The 23,499-nt window shown below is 42.7% G+C and overlaps 1 protein-coding gene across 1 annotated transcript; it reads right to left on the bottom strand.

Annotated features, from left to right (window-relative positions):
- Positions 1–3,522: 3,522 nt before the first annotated feature.
- Positions 3,523–6,049, bottom strand: GJD2 (gap junction protein delta 2). The gene is made up of 2 exons (XM_007940478.2): positions 5,979–6,049; positions 3,523–4,417 (listed from the first exon to the last, which is right to left on the bottom strand). The coding sequence occupies exons 1-2, from the start codon at positions 6,047–6,049 to the stop codon at positions 3,523–3,525; spliced, it is 966 nt and encodes a 321-aa protein (XP_007938669.1).
- Positions 6,050–23,499: the final 17,450 nt, after the last annotated feature.

Raw genomic sequence — 23,499 nt, 5'->3', positions numbered from 1 at the left:
CCACCAGCCTTCTGGTTAGCAGTCAAGTGCTTTAGCCACTATGCTTGTGGTTAGAGGGTGGATATATTTGTTATCCTTCACATTTTTCAACCCTTTAAATATTTAAAGACTGTTAACAAATCCTGCATCTCAATTTTTATTTTCTCCGGGCTAAGTAACTTAAGTCCTTCCAGTTTATTATCCAAATCTTTAAATCCAAAGCACGCACTGTCTCTCACTACCGAACCAATGTAGACATACACATACAGAGCATACCAACAGGGCCTGTATTGCACCAAAATGCTCTTAAATTGAAGAAAATATATCTTTGCTGTCCTCTCACAAAGTAGATTAAGGTCACATCCATCACGTAGTTACATGAACCATTAAACCATCAGTATATTTCTTTTATTAAATAGAATGCAAGAGAATCAAAAGCTGACCCACGTCTGTCATTCTGAGGAATGAGTATGTTTGCCGAGAGGAAGGTGAGTTCTCTACTCCATTATTGACAAGTGGATTAATCATTTTGCCATTTTTGAGTGTTTGGAAACATTGAAGAACAGAAATAGATCAGCTTGATGATATGGAATGCACTTGTACCAGGAAACACTACCATTCTTCTAATCCTACAAGGCATAAATACAACAGCTCTTGTTTTCCACACAGATTCTTGTTTCTTTCACACCCAAGCATATGCTGAGAGCTCTCAAGCAACACTCTTCCTCCATCTCTGGGAGGTGTCTTAAAACATTTTTAGCTTACCAAACAAAACAGAGTAGGATCTGTTTCTTTACCCAAGGAGAATCATCTCCCACTGCCTATTTACACAACAGATAGACACTTATACATTGAAATAAACCTATTTTCATTCTAAAATTAGATCTGTGCTGCCATATTTAAAGGCTGCAACAATTGTGTTTAAAAACCAATCACCCAGGATGTTTCACAGTTACTTTGTGATATTAAAACCAAATGCCCCTTGAAATTAGAAGGTGAGTAACATTAACAAATTGAGGAAGAACATGAGCCTACTGGACTGGGATTATAAGTAGGAAGAAATTACCAAAAAATGATAGTAAAATGTTGTGGCTGAAAACATATTATGACATATAAGCAAAGGATCAGTTAGTCCTCCTTGAAAGACCCCAGTAACAAATGCTTTATTAAAAGCCTAGAACTGGGCTGTATAATGTGGTAGCAACTAACTGCTCATGGCTAGTCATATTTAAATTAATTAAAATTAAATGATATTAGAAATTCAGTTCCTCAGTTATATTAGCCCCATTTTAAGAGTTCTATAGTCACATAAAGGAGTTTCTGTGAGGCACAAAAGTTTAAGCACTAGACTACTAGTCAGAAGTTTAGCGGTTCAAACCCGTCCAGGGGAGCTTCAGAAGTCAGGCCTGGAGATCTGCTTCCAAAAATTCACAGCTTGAAAACTATGAAGCAGTTCTACTCTGTACACACGGAGCTGCCATGAGTCAGAACTGACTAGACGATAACTAACAAACACAACAATATAGTCACCTGTGGCTAGTTGTTACCCTACTGGACTGTACAGATTGTACAATATTTCTATCATCACAGAAAACTTCTGTTGGAGAGTCTCGATCTACATGGTCCATTTGGTTACTGAGTTAACATCATTTTAAACATCAGGCTGCAAAGAGATTTTGGGGAGCACAGCATATCCCAGGACATGTGATAATTCATGGCAGGAAAAGGATAGTGGAAAGCAATAAAATTCTGCTCCTGGAATGAGCCAATATGATAAAGCATTGACATCTGCATTACAGAAATTGTTCCCCCTCCCCCTTAGACAAGCAGAGAAAATTTGGCCTAAAATGGAAAGGAGTTAGTAATACTACTATTTGAATATCTCACCACACTCTTCTAAGCATTTATAAAATGTACCCATCTTTCCTTATCTGTTTGTGGCTGATTGGATCTTACTGTTCATCCCTTAAATACTATTCATCCTTTGTTCACTTCTTGTCCACAATGTTCTGCTAGCTACAATATTTTTTAGTATGTATTTTAAAAAAGACAACCCCAATCAAAATAGAAAAATGGAAACTCTTCCCACTTTACAAAAAAAAAAAAAGGCAAGAACTTTATTTTAAATAAATCCTCAGTTGTGTGTTACACCAGGTCCCTATCCAAATCTAAAATCATAATGATAATGCAAAGGAAACAGGGTTTCATAAAAACACATTATACAGATGTTACCCTTGGCCAATACTTTAACTAAATACACAGTGGATATGAAAGATACAGTATGGCACTTAATAAGAGTAGAGAAAAGGAAACATATTCATAGTCCAAAGCAATAGGTTTTTGAACCTTTGGTATATATCTCAAATAAGCATAATAAACACATTAGCCAATAGTGCTTAGTACCAGATTGTTAGGTTGTTTTTGTTTTTTTAAGCCAGTGATTGCATATGTGCGTGTGTGTGTGTTTCAAATATAAATGATAAAATAGTAAATTAGGATTGACATGTGCTGATTAAGGTCTCTGGTGTGAGCACACAGATAAATTCAAACCATGGCAAAATGAAGTGCAGTTGCGTTACACAACAAAACCATAAGAAAAGGAATGAGATACACCAGTTAGAAACTCTGTGGCTCCAGTAGACACCCTCAATATTAAAAAAAAAGAAAAAAAGAAGAAGAAGAAGAAAGAAAGGATCCTTTTAACACCCTATCCAAAGTCCACAAGCTGGAAAGTAGAAATATCCTGAAGCTCATAACCACATGCCTAACAGTGCCACAACCATCACACAGAAGTGTTGTAGTTGCATATTGCAATTCCGTCCCTCCCACCCATTCCCACCCCTAATAAACAGCACCAGTGCAGTTTGAGTTAGAAAATTCGAAATACTGAGACATTCCTAAGGTTTTTATAATGACTAAAGGGCCAATCTGATGGGGCTCTAATGCAAAGCTCTGTCATGGCCATCCTCCAAAAAGCAATACCATGTAATTCCCTCTATCTTGCAGATAAACCATATTAGGCATTCTGTAAGGCCAGACTCAGAAAACGCTGGCATGCTATCCTGGGTTGAGGAAGACGGGCATGCTAATGATGAAGGTACATGAAGGATGCCTCAAGGATGCTTGTCCTGCAGCCCAGGATTAAGGGAAATGTTGAGATAGATCACAAATTTTGTACCAAAAAAGTATTTGGCTTACACCATTCAACAGGATACAGAACTCAGCAGAACTAAGTCCTACTTGGTAGCTGTGCGTCCACTGTTACTAGGATCAGGCTGGGCCATGAAAGACAAGAGCCTAAAGAAGTCCATCTCATCCATCCCATCACTCTAACCAATTGTCTCTGTATGGTCAATGGCATGACATGTAGTAATGGTTCCACTTTCTTTCCTCTCCCATTGATGCAAGATCTTCTCTTTAACAGGCTTATCCTACATCTTAATGGTGAGAGTCACATAAACGAGGGCAGACACAGCCATCCTCGAGCAGTTGTATGCCTTGGGGCTACTTGTCAACCCCCATTTCTTCCCAAAATCTACCTTTTCACACATAGGCAGAGTCACTGGACTGAGTCCTGCCGAAATTGGGAACACTGACCCGGGGCAGGTCCTTGTTACGGATCTCATAGACTGACTTCCTCTTGGCCTGGGCACCTCGCACTGCCAGCTTGATTTTGCGCCATCCCAGGTGGTTGAGTTCAGCTAGGTTGAGCACAACACAGATGCCACTCACAGCAAACATGAACACTAGAAAGACAGTCTTTTCGGTGGGCCGGGATACGTAGCACTCCACCTCTTTGATGCAGGGGTAGCGGTCACACTCGTACAACCCTGGGACACTGAAGCCATAGAGAAAGTATTGGCCCACCAGAAACCCAATCTCTAGGGCATTTCGGAACACCACTTGGATAATGTAGAAGCGGGAGATGCCCTCCTGCCTTCGGAGCTTGGATCGTGCTGCAGTGCGCAGCCCTGATGGGTGTGGAGTCAGATCTTTAACCTCTAGACAATCTGGCTCCATCTCCTTGCTGGTGTTTTCTGTGTTCTGCAGCACCCCGTTGACAATAGCATTTTGCAACTTCTTATCTTCTCGTTTGCCCCCCACACTGCTCCCACCCACAGTTCCTCCAGGACCTCCCATGGACTCAGAAGGGTCTCTGTCCAGGGCTAGGAAGACAGTAGAGTAGCGGCGTTCTCGCTGCTTGGCGGACTGGTGCACAGAGTAGGTGATGAAGCAGAGACTGGGAGTACACACCATGATGATCTGGAAGACCCAGTAACGTATGTGGGAGATGGGGAAGGCGCGGTCATAGCAGGCCTGGTTACAGCCGGGCTGCAGGGTGTTACACACAAACATAGTCTGCTCATCATCGTACACCGTCTCCCCCACAATGGCCACAATTAGGATCCGGAAGATCACCACCACAGTCAACAGGATCCTGAGCAGGGGAAGAGGGAGGGAAAGAGGTTCTCATGGACTGAGTCACTGGCTTGGAACCCCCCTGCTCCAGTGTTTAACCAGAAGGCTGGCGGTTCAAACCCACCAGCCACTCCTTGGAAGGAAGATTGGGCAATCTACTTTCGTACAGATACTGCCTCAGAAACCCAAGGAGAGGTTGCTATGAGTGGGATTAGACTCGACCGACAGCAGTGAGTCTGTTTGTTTGTTTCCTCCAGTGTTTATAATGGCCTTTGACTGGGGAGCTGTCCACAACTGTGAGGAACAGAATCTGGAAAACCCTTTGATCTCTTCCCTTTCTGACACTTCGTAGTACAAGGATCCCATGTATATATGTCTCCAAACACTAGGCAGGGTGTATTACAACAGACAGATTTCATCTGAGGAGCTCTGGTAGCATAGTGTCTAAGGCAATTGACTGCTAACCAGAAGGCTGGCGGTTCAAATCCACCAGCCACTCCTCAGAAGGAAGATGGGGCAATCTACTTGCGTAGTGATACTGCCTCGGAAACCCAAGGAGGGGCCGCTATGAGTCGGGTCTGACTCGACAGCACATAACACCAACAACAGATTTCATCTGTATATCTGGAATGTAAAAAAAAAAAAGAAAACAACAACAGTTGCTGTGGAGTCGATTCTGACTCATAACGACCCTATAGGACAGAGTAGAACTGGCTCCATAGGGTTTCCAAGGCTGTAAATCTTTACAGAAGCAGACTTCCTCATCTTTCTGACACAGAGTGTCTGGTGAGTTAGAATCACCACTCTTTTGGTTAGCACCTGAGCTCTTTAACCACTGCTCCACCAGGGCTACTGGATGGAATGTACAAAGTCACAAAACATATCTTCATTGCGGAAATGGCAACCGCACCAGAATACCTGTACAGAGAGTACATATTTTAAGATCTACACACAGTGTGTGTATATAACTATGTGTATATAACTACTCCACGTGAATATTTAGTTTATTTTCAACATGAATCTTGGGCTTAATGCTTCATATAATGCAGATGTCTATGATTGTATGTATGTATGCATGTGTCAATTGGGTGTGTAGGTTCATGAAATTTTAAGTTTTAATGCTCAATTCAGTTTTGCTTAATAAATATTTGTTGGGAAGAGATACATCTGCTCAGAAGAACAAATCCATCTCCCTGTTTGCCCTTCTCTGTCCAAATAACAATCCTTCCTTCCTCATAGATTCTATTTAGGGAACCAGATGGAGATTGGCTCTGACTCTGGAGAGTGGGGGACCAAGGCTAAGCCAGCAACTCTTTTTCTGATGAGATAAGAGTGAACCCCGGTGGTGTTTCATAGGAAAAGGATGGGGGGCTGATCAGGAGTAGCTGGAGGAGGAGGGCCATTTCTGGGCGTCGAGTGATCCCTCAAGTTGGGAACACGGGGCGGGTGCTTGGACCAAGGGCGTTAGGGAGGGTGCAGAGATCAGGCTGGGGGCTGTGCGGCCTGACCTGGGACGTGAAAAGGGACTCCCCCAGGGGCCGCCCGACGGGGCCCTCTGACCACCGGCTCAGCGCCCTTACCTCCCGATCATAGTGGAGTGCTGCTGCACCGCGGCTTCCAGCAGCCTCTCCAAGATGGTCCATTCCCCCATCGCTGTGCATCCGGAGGCAGCAGACAAAGACTGGGCAGCACCGGGCACGTCCCCGCTCCTGGCCCCTCCCCGGGCCGCAGCTCCCGACTGGGAGCGAATTGCCCCCCAATTAAAGAAGCAAACAAATTTTAAAAAAAGAAAAAAAAAAAAAAAAAAGAATCCCCTCTCCCTTTTATTGTACTAAAAGAGGAAAATGGGGAAAGAAATCCAAGTGCGTCGCGACAAATGGGCAACTGGCGCGCTTCAGAGAGCCCGCAGGAACCTCAGGCGCCGACGGGGGCGGGTCTCGAACCCGCGGATACCCGGGCAAGAGGCGGGGCAGCGTGCAGGTCTGAGAGCTCTCGCCTGCCTGAAAGAGGTCTCTGGGCGCCGCTCTCCGCTGGGATTTGGGGTCCGCGGGAGGGTCCAGGCACCAGTCTCCGCGCCTGGCGCTTGGGTGGGCACCAGGCACTCCCGCACTGCCGCTGCGCCTGCGAGGCCCGGGCGGAGCGCGCAGAGCGGGCTGCTGGCCTCGGAAATCCGCGGCCGCCGCCTCTAATCCGCCTTTAAGTAGTCTCCGTCTGCGTCACACCAAGTCGGCGGAGGGGAGCCGAGCTCGGCGCGCGACTGTCACTGCGCGCCGGAGCCCGAGGGAAAGGCGACGCGCGCGGGGGGAGAAGGGGCAAGAGTCCTGGGGGCCTGGCGGGGAGTCGGGCGACAACCAGGGAAAGGACCGCAGAGCCCCTCGGGGTTTCTCGCGGAGCCCAGGTAACCTCACCTGACCGTCAGCTCCTGGCAGGAGGTGGGGGAGCCAGTAGCAGAGGCGTGGGTGCATGGGAAAGGGCTCGAGTAGATAGTTATCTTTCCTTTTCTTGTACATCCTTCACCTTTCATTTACTGCCTTTGGGGAGACAACTGAAATTCCCTCTCTAAATGGAGATGCTGGAGGGGTGGGAGTAGAAGTGAGGGGTGACAGGTAGGCGCTTTTAAATCTCCCTTGGACGGGACTGGGAGTCTGGGAGTGAAGACGCGGCTCCGAGCCTTGGTGGACTGGATGCTGGGATGAGAATGGCTTGATGAGAGAGTCCACTTAGGTTGAAACGTGAACGTAGGTATGAAGCTGCCTCTGAAAATGGGGATCCAAGTACAAATGTGTATCTAACAGGTGATTAGCGGCAAGCCAGAGAGAATGGAGGTGATTAAAGGTCTCGTCTAGCTCTGCCCCCACCCCCTCCCGGGCAAACCAAGACGCTTTGCTTTTTTTAATTCTTTCTTCTTCTTCTTTTGGTACTAATACAAGCAGAAGGGGTCTTCCTCAACAAACTAGTCTAGTCTGAATTTCAAGAGACCCAGTGGTGGTGTAGTGCCTAAGGCATCTGACGGCCAACCACAAGACTGGCGGTTCAAACCCACCACCTGGTCAATCTACTTCCGTAGAGGTAGCACCTCGGAGACCCAAGGAGGGGGGTTGCTATGAGTCAAATCCATTCGTCGGGCAGTGAATTTTTAATTTAATTTAATTGATTTATTTTTTAAATACTCTGCTATCTGTAAAAGCTCATACAACTCTACTTTTCTTATTTGATCTTGGCTTTTACCCCTCAACCAGCATTATCAGTAATTTCTGTTTTTAAATTTACATATAGTTGTCAGTTCTGTCTAGAGCAAATGCTTAATTGGTTGCTGAAAATTGAAACAATCACACCAGGATGCTAATTAACTCAGGGGTCAGTATTAAGAAACACAATAGTTGGGAGTGTTTCATATAAATGCTCCAGAAAGTTGTATTTTAAAAAATACAACTGTGTAACTTATCCTAAGGAGTTCTGGTAGTGTAGTGCCTAAGGCACTTGACTGCTAACCAGAAGACTGGCGGTTCAAATCCACCAGCCACTTGTCAGAAGGAAGGTTGGGCAATCTACTTCCATAGTGATACCACTTTGGAAACCCAAGTTGCTATGAGTTGGATCCAACTCCACAGCACATAACAGCAACAACAACATCTTACTCTAGGGTACAACAGGGTCCTAATTACCCACAAGTGTCATAGCATATATGTGTATCACATAAGCCACACCATGATTAGCTGTCAGTTCACAAAGTGGTTGGGTAGCTGGTGGCCAGAGCCTGAGAAGAAGGGTGCACAGGTGCGTGTGAGTCCACCAATTCTGAATTTCTCTGTACACTGAAGTTTAAAGGCATGACCCCAGCTTTAATATGAGAGAAATTAGGGAGATCCTCTTCTAGGGTGACTGACACATTTCCCCCAAGGAAGCATGTTTTACTGCAAAATAGTAAATGAGGCACCCCAAATTGGAGACTAGTATAGGGCATAAAGGAACCCTGGTGGAGCAATGAGTAAGCTCTCGACTGGTAAACAAAAGGTCAGCAGTTCAAACCCACCAGTCACTCAGTGGGAGAAAGATGAGGCAGTCTGCTTCTTTTCAGTCTTGGAAACCATATGAGGCAGTTCTACTCCTATAGGGTCACTCTGACTCAGAATCTGGACTCCATGGCAGTGAGTTTATGGGTGGTTTTTGTTTGTTTGTTTGTTTGTTTGGATTGTGTGTAAATGAAACGCCAGCACTTAGGCAGGCTTTCCTTAGTCTCCTGCTGGTCAGGGAGGAGGTGTAAGCAGGGTGGGGTGGGAGATTGGAGGATATTTCATTCAGTTGACCACTAGATGGAATGGTGATCCCCAACACAGACTTGGTATGCTTTCCCAGCCTCCCTTAGGCCTTGGCTCCCTGTCCCCTTCTCTGGCAGACACAGACATTTTTGGAGTAAAACATCTCAGATAGGGGGTGAATGGGCAAGGAAGACCCAAGTGAAATCTCTTTAATATCTTTAAATGTCTCAGAGTAGGCTGCACATCACAAAATTTTATGTTCTACATATGTGGTTCTCCCAAACACTTAAGGTGATGATCCTAAGGACATAGGTTGGAGGAAACACATTTTAAATGTTCTCACAATGCAGTTTTCACTAAGCTACAATAGAATTGTTGGTCATTCCTCTATTGTTTTGAAATATATTTTAATATATTGTATAGATTCAACATATGAACACATATATGTATATAATATAGATATGTAAATGCACAAAAACAGCTATACATGGAGCCTGCATTTAAAAGGACTCTTATCTGTGACATTGCTGTTATTGTTAGCTGTTTTCCATTAGGCCCCTGGCTCATGATGGCCCATGCATAACAGAAAGGAACACTACCTAGTCCTGGCACCATCCCCATAATTAGTTAAAGATCAGATCATTGTGATCCACAGGGTTTTCACTGGCTGCTTTTTGGAATTAGATGGCCACATCTTTCTTCCTAGTCCATCTTAGTCTGGAAACACTGCTGAAACCTGTTCAGCATCATAGCAACATGATAGCCTTCTCTGACAGACAAGTGAGTGGTAGCAGTATATGAAGTACATCGGCTAGGACTCGAACCCAGATCTTTCACATGGAAGGCAAGAATTCAACCACCGAACCACTACCAATACCCCCACCATGACACTAAATAACCTGTTTTTAAATAAAAACTCTATTCTCACCATTACACATTGAAAGCAATTAACCATTAATTTAAAACAATCATTTATAAGCTGTTTTAAACTTACTTTGTTGTGCTTGCTTTCTTGAGCCCAATCTACTCCACTTTCAATTAATAATTTGTCCTGATAGTGCTGCATTAAATATGAAAGGGGTCTGGGTAAATCTGGGCATCTCTGAGTTTCCTCAGGGCATTATATCATCTACAAGATTCCGACTGTCTCCATTCCCCTCTGATTAATAATCTCCACTCAAGTCAACTTGGAAATATTTTTATTTTAGTTCTTATTAAAAAGCCAGTAAACTATTGAAATAATGAGTTTGGATGAAGAGCAATGGGACTTTCATAGTATACTCATAAAACTTTGGTGTATATCAGACCATTTAGGGATGCTTATTGCTGGGGTCTCACCCCAAACCTGCTAAATTAAAATCTACGACAGTGAGGTCTAGATAGCTGCTGACTTGGTTTCTTAGTGCTGCTTAGTTCTTTAGTATGGTTTTAAAGAACAGAAATTTATTTTCTCACCATTTAGGAAGCTAGGAGTCTGAATCCAAGGCATTGGCTCTATAGGGAAAGCCTTTGCCTCTGTCACCCTGGAGAAAGATCCCTAACTCAACTTCTCTAACCCTAGAGTAGTGCCTAAGGCACTTGACTGCTAACCAGAAGGCTGGTGGTTCAAACCCACCAGCCACTCCTCAGAAGGAAGTTTGGCCCATCTACTTCGGTAGAGATACTGCCTCAGAAACCCAAGGAGGGATCGCTATGAGTTGGATCCGACTGGATGGCATATAACAACAAGCATCCTTGGCACTCCTCACCTGTGCTTCTGTCTTCCTCATATTGTACTCACTTGTCTCTGTGCCCAATCTACTCTTTTTACATCTCAAAAATCATTACTTTAAAACATACTCTGATAGGGCCTCATTAACATAACAAAGAAAAACCTATTCCCAAATGGGAATACATATACAAGTATAGGGGTTTGAATTCCACCACATATTTGGGAGGGGTGGAGTTCAATGCATAACATTTGCATTTTGAGTAAGTTCTCCTCAGTAGCTCTGATAACAATCAAAGTGTGAGAACTTTTATTTCCATGAAAATTAGAGCAGGAGGGATCCTAAACATCAGGGAATCCCAGCCGCTTGTTTCATAGATGGTAAAACTGACTCATGAAGCAAACAGATGCCCCATTGGAGGCACTCACTCAGTTATGCCAAGAGATTTGGAGGACAGCTACCTGGCCAACTGACTGGAAGAGATCCATATTTGTGCCCATTCCAAAGAAAGGTGATCCCACAGAATGTAGAAATTATAGAACAATATCATTAATATCACATGCAAGTAAGATCTTACTGAAGATAATTCAGAAACGTTTGCAGCAGTATATTGATAGAGAACTTCCAGAGGTTCCAGTCAGATTCAGAAGAGGACGTGGAACAAGGGATATCATAGCTGTTGTCAGATGGATCTTGGCTCAAGGCAGGGAATACCAGAAAGATGTTTACTTGTGTTTTATTGACTATGCAAAGGCATTTGATTGTGTGGATCATGACAAATTATGGACAACATTGAGAAGAATGGGAATCCCCTAGCACTTGATTGTACTCATGAGGAATCTGTACCTTGACCAGGAGGCTGTCATTCGAACAGAACAAAGGGACACTACATGGTTTAAAATCAAGAAGGGAGTGCGTCAGGGTTGTATTCTGTCTCCACACTTATTCAATCTATATGCTGAGCAAATAATCCGAGAAGCTGGACTGTATGAAGAAAAACGTGGTATCAGGATTGGAGGAAGAATCATTAACAACCTGAGATATGCAGATGATACAACTTTGCTTGCTGAAAGTGAGGATGACTTAAGGCACCTACTGATGAAGGTTGAAGAATACAGTCTGCAGTATGGATTACATCTCAACATAAAGAAAACAAAAATCCTCACAACTGGACCAAGGAGCAGCATCACAATAAATGGAGAGAAGATTGAGGTTGTCAAAGAATTCACGTTGCTTGGTTCTACAATCGATGCCAACGGAAGCAGCAGTCAGGACATTAGACGACGTGTAGCATTGGGAAAGTCAACTGCGAAGGAACTGTTTCAAGTGCTGAGGAGCAAGGATATCTCCTTGAGGACTAAGGTGCACCTAACACAAGCCATGATATTTCCAATCGCCTGGTATGCATGTGAGAGCTGGACAATGAATAAGGAAGACCGAAGAAGAGTTGATGCTTTTGAGTTGTGGTGCTGGCGGAGAATGCTGAAAGTACCATGAACTGCTAAAAGAACTAACAGATCTATCCTGGAGGAAGTGCAGCCAGAATGCTCCTTGGAAGCAAGAATGGCCAGACTTCATCTCACCTATTTTGGTCATGTTGTCAGAAGGGACCATTCCCTGGAGAAGGATGTCATGCTTGGTAGGGTGGAGGGTCGACGAAAGAGGGGGAGGCCTTCAACGAGATGGATTGATACGGTGGTTGCGATGATGGGATCAAGTATAGCAGGGATTGTGGGGCTGGCGTGGGATCGGGCAGTGTTTCGTTCTGCTGTGCATGGGGTCGCTATGAGTCGGAAACGACTCGACGGCACTTAACAACAACAACAACAAAAACTGACTCAAAGGGATTAAGTGGCTCAATTAAAGTCATACAAGTAGCTACAGACAAAGCAATGATAAAAATGGCATTTAAGAACCCTAGGAAAGAGGACCCAAATAATTTTAAAGGATGGAAAATGTGATCCTTGAAGAAGAAAAGGGAATTAAGGTGTATTGGATCATGAGGACATAGCTACTTGCAAGCATCTTACTATAATACCTGGATTTTTGGCTTCACAACTCCACATTTTACTAAACAGCAATTTTCTTTAATAGAACAGGAAAATATTCTCCACCTCCAGTGGGAAAGACTGCAAAGGTACATGGCAAAGGTCATGGTTGAATATTCTAACCCAGTAACTGTAGAGTTACGAACCATGATCCAACTACCTCAAAGTTATATCTGGATTTGCCCTTATTCTCATATGTCCTTGGAACTTCATTCTCTTTTCAACCATGGATTCTTAGGTGAACCTGTTAGCTTTGCAGTTTCAACTGTTTGGTAAATGAAACACCTCATAAAGACTTTGTATAAGATATAAGATTGAAAGTTTATCTGCTGACTTCTCCTCTAACCAAAAATACAAACCAGGTGCCATTGAGTCGACTCTGACTCATAGTGATCCTATGTGTGTCAAAGAAGAACTGTCCTCCTCAAAGGGTTTTTGATGGCTGATTTTTTGTGAAGTAGATTGCCAGGATTTTCTTCTGGGGAGTCTCTGGGTGGACATCAGCTGCCAACCTCTCAGTTAGCAGCTAAGCATGTTAACTGCTTTCACCAACCAGGGACTGCAACGTTTCCTCCACTGGGCCATAAATTCTTGTGGAGCAGAGGGTCCACTTTATACAGCATAGTATTTTCTAAAGTCCTTTAGCATGTGGAAACACAAACATTTGTTGAAAGAAGAGGACAGCTACTCTCGCTCTCTAGTCCACTCAGTCTGGGAGAGCTACCCATTCCCTGTAGAGGTGGGTCCTGGCTTTCTTCCCTGACCATAAGTAATGTTAGAGTTGCATAAGAGAAGGAAGTTCCTTTTGTCAAGTGAAAGTCTCTGCACACTTGGGCAACCTAGAGCCCTCAGTAGAAAGCCTTCATACTGAGCACTGACCTCCTGCTCTTACTTCTCCACTGCTGTCACTCACTGTGGAACCAGCACCTGCTGAACTAACCCAGGGATGGTGCTGAGCATGTAAGGCTTGGGCTGCATCGTCAGAGAGGCAGCCTTGGAGGCTGATCACAGCTCTGCAGGCATCTCCCTCGGGAAGCGCCAGCATCTGTAGCCTCCTGGGATTTGTGTGGCTTGGGAAGGACTGAATTCCGTTTGGGATTAGTCTCTGTGTTAAAGTCCTCCACATTTCATTCACAAACAGCTAGGATTAACTGAGCTTTTACCTCTCCCAGTGGCCTACATACATCTGTTTCCTAATGAAGCCACCAAGTTGTCTTCAGAAAGGGCAAACCCAACCTGTCTTGTGAGATTGAAAAGAGCATAAGTGGAAGATAAAACCCATTCCAAAGAGCTGCAAAGAAATTATTTTCCTCTTTTTTCTGTGCTGTCTCCTTATCTGTTTTTAAGACTCAGCTCAAATGTTTAGAGGCACACTTTTGTTTTTGCTGTTGAGACAAAATCTATCTAGTAATATTTCCTAAGGCAGTAAAGCTGTCCAATCCACTAATCTGTTGTTGTTGTTGTTGTTGTTATGTGCTGTCGAGTCAGCCCTGACTCATAGCGACCCCTCCTTGGGTTTCCGAGGCAGTATCACTACGGAAGTAGGATTGCCCAACCTTCCCACTAATCTGTAGGTAGTCCTAAATATGGTGGCTTTCTGAGTGGCCTAGGGATCCATTGCTTTCAAAACTATTCTGCAATCTCATGGACTCAATGCCAAGCCATAATTTAGCCCCAAGAGTATATCCATATGGTTGGGAAAATCTAACATTTTCTGCCTCTAGTCCTTTGAATAAAAGGATATGTGTTCTTTTAAAAAAAAAAAAATCATGTACAGATTCTCCATTCTCCACCCACCCTGTATATAGAGACAATACCTATGTGTAGTAATATCTCAGAGATTAATGTAATATGACATTGTGGCCAAAGCAGAGGTGTGAAATCACAGCAAATAAATTAACACCCCATTAGGAATCAAATCAGCCCCGCTGACACATAATCTTTCACTTTTATGTCAAGTCGTGATTCCCATTCATGTTAGGAGCTTCCCAGGGGGGCTCATTAAACCTGCACGAAGAGATTTCTTTTAAGTCATCTCTATTTAAATATCATTCAACTACAGTGAAGAAGAAAGCCTGCCTAGGGTTCGGGCACCCACCTCATCTGTTATCTTGTCGCACTCTTATTGTCACTGTCCAGCTAGAGTCCAACCACGATTCTGCCCTGTAGAATATAGCTAGGGCTCCTGCTGAGTTCGTTTTCAGTCTGCATGATAGAAATGGAGAAATTGCTGGGGAAATGCACGTGGGCAGGACCTGCCCTGGACAGAAGTGTTAAGCTGGGAGAGCAGATGTTATTTTCTATTGCGCCCTTCCTGCTCTCCTTCCACAACAGAGCATGGTGCTCAAGTTGGGGCATCCTCCAACTTCAACCCAGTGCTTTACAACTCCAGGCAAGTCAGTGATGCAGCATTGGTGTCTGTTCTCAAAGGAACCTTCCCTAAGATCTGGAGTTTATTTTTAAGGCCCGTCCTTGCTCTCCTAATTATATATGGATCCTCCTGGCTGCCTGGTTTCTTTATCTCCTGAAAATCAGTCAATTTTGCTAGGACTGGGGGTGGGTGGGGGGGTGGGGGTGGGGAGCCTGGAGCATTACTCAGCCCAGAGGCTTTTTTTTTTTTTTTTCAGTTCTTGTCAATCTATCTGTCTTCCAGTCATTCTTGGTTGAGTACCAAGGTCCTAGGCTGGTATAGAGAGGTTCTCATTTCTGGAGCTAAGTATAAGTCTGGAAGGGACTACATCTCACTTATCACTTGTTGCTCACCACATGTTCATCTCCCCTTGCTGTGGGATTTTGAAAGCAGGCAAGGATTTGTCAAGAGCACAAACTCCTACTTCCCCATTTGATCTGGTTCACAGTCTTCTCTAACCTTCTGATCCCTCACATTGAATTTCCTTTTAGTATAAACAACATTCCACCATGACTATAAACTGCCCTCCATCAAATCTCTCATACCTGGAACTCACTTTGAATTCATCTCCCATTGACCTCTGTGTCTCCCACCATTGTGGGCACCCACTTTCCTGTCCTCACTCCACCACCATAAAGGAGAGTAATCCGATAAACCAATGCACACCAGGGTGTTAATAACTGATAACCACTTAATGTATTATCCCTCTCAGGGGAATTATCCTCATTTAAGGTACAAAGCCTTCATTCAAAGAAATGAAATTTTCTAGATAGTTTTCCAATACTGTACAGATGGAAAGAATAGCAATTTTGGGAAAGAAGATGCTCTGAGCCCTCCCAAATCACACCACATAGGCACTTACTTCTTTTATTGATCCATAAAGTGATCCTACTTTTGGAAACACAAGAATTATATTAACATAATGATTCTTAAACTTTACTGCACCTTAAAATTGCCTGGAGAGCTTGGAAAAACTCCAATACCAAGGCTATCCTCCAGGCCAATTAAGTCAGCTTTTCTAAGGATGAGACTCACTCATTATTAGTACTTTTTAAAACTCTCTAGGTGATTCTAATATGTTTTCAAGTTTGAGCACTAGTGCATTTATACATACCACCAACTATTTAGACACAACAGAGCCTTAGTAAAGTAGGCTTTCTCCTGGTACTGGGGATGGCGCTTCTGGACATAAATTTCATTCTGAAAATGTGTTCATGTGGTTCTGTAAGCACTTAGTATAATCCACACAGGCTGAGTAGTTAGTTGCTAAACTGCAAACACCCATCTCATTTCATCTCAGTTCACTTGTGACCATCTGGTCCTCTATATTCCCATTACAGGGCCATGTGTGTATTAATGAAATGATTGCATCCGATTACATCTTTTATTCAGAGCACAAGAAGAACGGTCCATGTATTTTGTTCTCCAACATCACATTTTCTATCATGATGTCAATAATTAAGTTATTCTTTCAATTTCATGCAGAGGAGAGTGGTTTTCCATTAAGGTAAGACAATAAATCAAATGTGCTACTGCTTACAATAAAATTTCAATTTTGCTACTGATATCTACAGTATAAATATTGCAGTCAAAAGCATAGGATTTCCTATATCAAATACTTATTAGTGGTCTCCATTTTAAAAGCTGTGTCATATAGTTTATATTAATAAGGAAGTTGTGACAATTTATATTCAAGAGGGATCATGTAAGAACTGAACTAGCCACTCCTTCCTCTAATTTCTCTAAGCTTCATCTCTGCAACAAGTCAGAGAGTCAGAAAGTCATCAGTTAAAAACTAGTTGCCATCAAGTTGATTCTGACTCATGGTGACCTCACGTGTTAAGAATAGAATTGCGCTCCATGGGGTATTCATGACTGTGAAAGCAGCTCTCCAGGACTTTCTTCCAATGTGCCTCTGGGTGTGTTCGAACTGCAGTCCTTTCAGTTAGTAGCCAGGTGCTTAACCATTGGTTCTACCCTGGTACTCCCAGAAAGCCACACACCTACGTTACGTTACTCTCTTGTTGGTTGGTGGACTAGAGGAGGGTGGGTTTAAGGGGACTCACCTCTCAGCCCAAATACTTAATATAGTCTTGTGCCTGTATATCTACAATATCAATGCATGCATTGCTGAAACCAAATTCTACCAATCCAATAATATTTTATCTTTGCATGTATAGGTCCTTGGCCTTTGTATTCACTCATTCATTTATTCATTCAAGGAGGATTTAGTCATCACCTACTATGTGCCAGTGATATATTTTGGGATACAGTAGTGAGCAAAATAACATGATTCCTGGCCTCATGGAATTTAAAATCCAGTAAGAGAGAGATTTATTAATTAATCAAATAATCTCAAATAATTTAAAAACTGTGGTAAGTACTTTTAATGGATAGCTCTGAGGTATGCAGCCCTGAGTGTAAAGTGAAGAAGGGCTGACCTAGTTTGTGGGGAAGAATAAGGCATGAAAATCATTGTTTAGCTGAGATCTAAAGGAAGAGTAACAGTAAAGCAGGTGAAAGGTATGGAAAAGAAGCACTCTGAGGAGAGAAAGGTAGAACAGCAATGAACAGGCCTGCCCCCAGGGTGGGAGAGGAATTGTAAGGTCATCGCTGGTTCAGAGTGAAAATGGGAGGGCTTTGAGATTAGATTGGAGAGGTTGGATCCACTAAACAAATTGTGGAAGGCAGCCCCCAGTAACAAGTAATTTCAAAGAAATGATAAAAGTGGGACCCCCAGTTGGGAAGCCAGGTATCCTGTACACACTTTTGTGTCTGAGAAACACAGGTTTTGTCCAAATTCAGCAGAGGCCAAAACAAAGTCCAGGTGAAGGGTATGTTCCTTGCAGGAGGAAGGGCATGTTGAAACATTAATATTTGGGAATTTCCTGAGACTTTGGCCATTTGTTTTGAATAACATTGTTTAAAGATGACACAGTTATCAAACAGGACTAAGAAAATCAACACTGCTAGCAAGCAGGAACAAAAAGGAAAGTTGTCTCCTTAAACCTGTTGTCATCATGTTGATTCTGGCTCACAGAGCCCCTACAGGACAGAGCAGAACTGCCCCATAGCATTTTCTAGGCTGAAATCTTTACAGAAGAGATTACTGCCGAGTTTTCCATTAGCAGCTGAACGCTTAACCACTGTTGAGCAGTTCCTTGTGAAGAACATAAATTGGAAGAATATATATCCTTAGAATAAGAAAAATTTACTCCAAAGACGATTTCATAACTCAAACTCTTTCTGAGGCTCTTTTCTTGTTGTCTTCACAGACCCTTATTAGCCATATAGGAAAATCCTCTTAACTTGAAAATTTCTTCTCATTTTTCACTACAAGTTGTGTGAGCCAGTTTGATTACCCAATTTATGCTTGTTAGTGGATTCTGAAAGATTTTTGGCTATTTGCAAAATCAAATGCCCCCTCCTCCAATAATGGGTTTTCCTTTACTAAGGATACTAATAAGCATGTTCATCGGCCCCAAACAAATAACAGCAAGCAGCATATGAGTTCCTAAAATGTTCCGTGCAGTGGCAGCACCGAATAATGTGTAAATGTGTGATCTGTGTATGAGCTACTTTGAAATAAGTTGTTGGTCATACTATTAGGAGGTATGTATGTAGATGGAATGGGGCAGGAGTCCACATTGCTTTTTGATGAATTACCCATTCATCCCAGGTCTAGTCATCCTAGAATGGTTCACTTCTTATTCAAAATGCTTTTCTTAGCAATATTATCACTATAACAATATCAATAATACCACCACCTTATGTACCTTGGTGTCTTGTGTTGTTGTGTTGTTATGTGCTGTCGAGTCAGACTCGACTCATAGCAGCCCCTCCTTGGATTTCCGAGGCAGTATCACTACGGAAGTAGATTGCCCTTGGTGTCTTCTTGTTGTGCTGTTGTTATGTGCCCTCAAGTCGGACCCGACTCACAGTGACCCCTCCTTGGGTTTCCAAGGCCGTATCACTATGGAAGTAGATTGCCCAACCTTCCTTCCGAGGAGTGGCTGGTGGGTTTGAACCACCAGCCTTCTGGTTAGCAATCAAATGCCTTAGGCACTACACCACCAGAGCCTCCTAAAATGAATAAGTCATCACTAAAACTGGAAAATGCCTGACGGACATCTACCTGCAGCCCAGAACTCTTTGCCGAGCTTCTGATGTGTATAGCACACAGCCTGCTGGACATCTGTCTACACACAGGCACTTAGAAGTCAAAACACTGAAAATAGGCCTCATCCTTTTTCTCCAAAATCCTCTCCTATTCTGTTTGTTCTTCAGAGCCATGCTCTGCCATTCTCAGCTCTGCTCTGTGTTCTGGGAGTCTGAACTTTACAGATAGCAGCTTTGGGTTTGCAGATGGGTTTGGCCAATACTGGCGAAATACTAAAGGGTGGAAAGGGCAAAAGTTCAGGGCATTTGCTCCTCTCAGCTTTGGTGAAATTTTGGCTGCATCTCTTCATGACAATAATTTCTTCCCCAGTCTCCATTTCTCATGTTTTCTGGTAATCTTGTTTCTTCTCCTTGTCCCTTGGAACTATGGCAGAGTAGAAGCTTCCCACTGTTGCTAGGCATTAAGTGTCTCAATATATGTTGTTGGCTCCCTTAAACTTATTCATGCAAATCTAAAAAGTTCCTTCATTGAAAAAATTCTTCAAATATCCCAGCTGAGTGAGTCATGTGTTTCCTGTTGGGTCCTTACTGATAAAATACCCATCCTTATTATGCTTATTTTTATATCACCCTTGGTGCACACACCACCAGATCTTTCGTTGTGTTGCATTGGTGCACAAAAGATAACCTACTTGCTCAAGCTAGAAATCTAGAAGTCCACTCCTGCTAATTCCTCACCTATACATCAAATCATTATGATCTGTTTATCTCCTAAATATCTCTAATAACATTCCCCATTTTTATCTTCCCTTTGTACCTATTTAATCCAACCTCTCCAAAAGAGCTTTCTATTTATCTTCTAAGGTACATGAGTGGCACAAACCATTTATGCCCAAACTGGCAGTCCATGGTATATTCAATATTCTTCACTTTTTTTTCTTCATTTTAATTTTTCCTCTTAAATTTTTCATCTCTTTGCTTTCAAGGAGATTTCCTCAACTTTTCCCTGTGTTCCCTTTTTCGCATTTTTCAAAAAGCATTCTGTAGTCATATATTTAATTTCTAAGCATTTTTTGCATTGTCTTTTTTCTCTCAGTGTAGTAATTTAAATTTTTTTAAGTTTCTTTCTCCATGCATGATCTGTATTTCTTCTAAGTTTTACTTTCTTAAGTCAGTTTTGATCTCCATATTTCACACTAGAGGCTTTCCTTCATGCACTGACCTTTGGTGCTGAGCTCATGTATAAGAGTGAGGCATTAAGAAACCGATTGGAAATTCTGACTGTACAGTGGGATCTTCTAACTGTGGACTTCAGAGTAGAGATTGTTGTTTGGTGCCGTCTGGTCGATTTCAACTCATGATGACCCCACGTAACAGGATACAACTGCTCCATAGGGTTTTATAGGCTGTCTGTTATGGAAGCAGATTTCCATGTTGTTCTTCCACAGAGTGATGGGTCAATTCAAACCATCAGCTTTTGGTTAGCTTAACCATTGCACTACCAGGGCTGAAGAGTGGTTCTCAACAGGGGACACTGCTGATTGTTATGACCAGTCTGGGAAGGTGCTGAAGATATCTAGTAGGTAGAAGCCAGAGATGCAGCTAAACCTCCTTCAGTGCACAAGACAGCCCCCCACAACAAAGAATTATCCATTCCAAAATGTCAGTGGAGTTGGTATTTAGAAACCCTGAGGGAGTATCTCATTGGCCATTTCGTTAGGAAATCTCTGATGTTCATTGTTTTTGTCTGTTTGTTTAATCTTTCCTGTTGGGCTATTCAGATTCTACAAAGAAGAATCCATCAGTCTCCTGCTTGGAGGGTACAGACCTGGCTGCTAACCTCTAGCAGAGCCAGGGAGCAGAAGAGGGTAGGCAGTTCCAAAAGTCAGTATGTAAATGTCACTCAGTCACTCTGTTGAGCATATGATCTCTCCATGCTCAACTATGGCTGATGTTTCCCCAGTCCAGAGACCCTCTTCAGAGACTAAGCATCCAATTTTCTGCCAAGGCAGAGGATAGCAGTTATTTGGCTATACCAAAACACCAAAAAAACAAACTCACTGCCATCAAGCTGGATCCGATTCATAGTGACCCCTCCTTGGGTTTCTGAGGCAGTATCTCTACAGAAGTAGATTGCCCAGTCTTCCTTCTGAGGAATGGTGGTAGGTTTGAACTACCAGACTTCTGGTTAGCAGTCAAATGCCTTAGGCATTACACTACCAGAGCTCCTATTCGGCTGTAAGGAGTGGGAAAGAGGAGATGGAACTTTAATTTCTTCTTAAACAGACTTTTGAACAATTCTCCTTTTCTTAGTTACATGCTTACCTCCTCTTCACCCCAAGTTCCTGAATCCTTTAGGATTCTACTGTATAAAACAGACTGCTTCTCAGCTTTTTCTACAGCCAGCTACTGAGTCATTATCACTTGTGTATCTGTTTTCCAGCTTACGGTTCTCTTTGTCTTTACAGATTTTAAAAGCCCTTTGCTTTCATTGCAGTGAGATTTCTGGAGGGAATGAAAGTAAATACATGTGCTCACTCCTCCATCTGTTCTGTGGAAATCTCACAACTTCATTTTCCACATTGAAACATTTATCTGTATTCTTTAATAGTAGAACCTTAAATATAATACACCAATTATCAAATGAAAACAATACAACTGTATTGAACACCTGCCCCACAAAAGGCATTATGCATTATGTTGACTCTCTGATGGCCAGTTTGAAGGTGCATCTGATGTCAGGAGTTTTATTTTTATTTTTTTTTTTTTTTTTTTTGGTTTCCTCTTAAAGAAATCTACTGATTACAAATATCAGGAGAAATTGAATCGGAGTCCACATAGATTTGGTTTGATAAGAGCGGGAAGAAAAAAAAATTAAAAATCTGAACCCAAGAGAAAACAAGAATCCAAACACAATCTGCTAAAAATAAAACAGCAGTGTGGAAAAATTGACTAATTCTGTCTGAGCAGAATTTAGATTTCTCCAGCTGACCAACACCCTGAGCAGCTGAAAAATGACTTTAGATCAATGTCACTGGCTGTGACCTTGCTCAAGATATCTAACTGTCACTACTACCCTTTGCATGCCAGTGACTTTGGAGAAGACCTGGAGTCTGCTCTGGATATCCTTGCCATGCACAGATGCTATTCTCAACATCAAATGGAGCATCACTTGCATTATATATATATACATGGAAAGGGAGCTCTGGTAGCATGTGCCTAAGGCACTTGATTGCTAACCAAAAGGCAGGCGGTTCAAACCCATCAGCCACTCCTTGGAAGGAAGATGAGGCAATCTACTTCCGTAGGGAAACTGCCTTGGAAACTCAAAGAGGGGTCGCTATGAGTCGGGTCCAACTCGACGGCACATAACAACAACAACAACAATACATGGAAAGCAGAGAAGAGAGGTAGCCACCCTTCCCAGGTATAGTGGGCACAGGCTAAGATTCATTCTCATTCTGGCTTCAAGTCTTCCATGAAGGCAGACATCACATTCTGTCACTGGGAAGAAGGAGAGTTTCTCATGTGAAGTAGGAAGCCAGATTAAAGGCACATTTGCCTTGAAGTTTTGCAAATAAACGTAACCCAGAGCAGGCAAAACTTGTCTTTAGAAGGATGTGATCTCCCATTCCAACACCTACAGGTGCCAGGAAGTATCACTAAGGAAGTAGATTGCCCTATCAAAGAGGGGTCGCTCTGAGTCAGATTTGACTCAAAGGCAGTGAGTTTGTGTTTTTGGATGGCACAAGTATCACCTTCAATGGTTGTCTTGAAGAAATATCTCACAGAAACATGACTGGAATACATGAGGATTTGGCATTGATTGAAGAGCCCTGGTGGCACAGTGATTAAGTGCTTGGCTGCTAACCCAAAAGTCAGCAGTTCCAATTCACCAGCCACTCTATGAGAGAAAGAAGAGACAGTCCGCTTCAGTAAAGATTTACAGGCTTGGAAACCCTAAGGGGCAGTTCTACTCTGTTCTTTAAGGTCACTATGAGTCAGAATCGACTTGATGGCAATGGGTTTAGCATAGATTTGATGAGCCATTGATTGAAGTATTTCATTTCTTATCATGTTTCAGTGTGTATTTTTTAACTTTTAAGAAATAACAAAAATAATTTCCAGCATAGAAAAATTAGAATATGCAGGTAAATAATGAAAACTATTAGTAGTGTCTCCACTCAGATAGGAAAATTGCCATGCAGTTATTTTTCTATACCTATATATGCAACTGACCTCTGGTGATATAATAGTTAAAGCATTTGGCTGCTAAACAGAAAGGCAGCAGTTTGAACCCATTAGCCACTCCACAGGAAAAAGATAAGGCAGTCAGTTTCCATAAAGATGTACAGCCTCAGATAACTTATGGGGTAGTTCTACTTTGTGGCAGTTGCTATGAGTTGTAATCAACTCAATGGCAGTGGGTTTGCTTTTTAGCTTTTATATATCCAACTAAGAGTCCTGGTGGCACTGAGGTTAAAGAAATAGGCTGCTAATCAAAAGGTTGGCAATTCAAATCCCCCAAACACTCTGCCTCCTTCCATAAAGATTTA

Source organism: Orycteropus afer, unplaced genomic scaffold (genome assembly GCF_000298275.1).
Source record: "Orycteropus afer afer isolate SDZICR_OR568_19922 unplaced genomic scaffold, OryAfe1.0 scaffold00068, whole genome shotgun sequence".
Classification (NCBI taxonomy): Eukaryota; Metazoa; Chordata; class Mammalia; order Tubulidentata; family Orycteropodidae; genus Orycteropus; species Orycteropus afer.
Note: the sequence above shows the minus strand (reverse complement) of the source record. Positions and strands in the feature narration are given on the sequence as shown.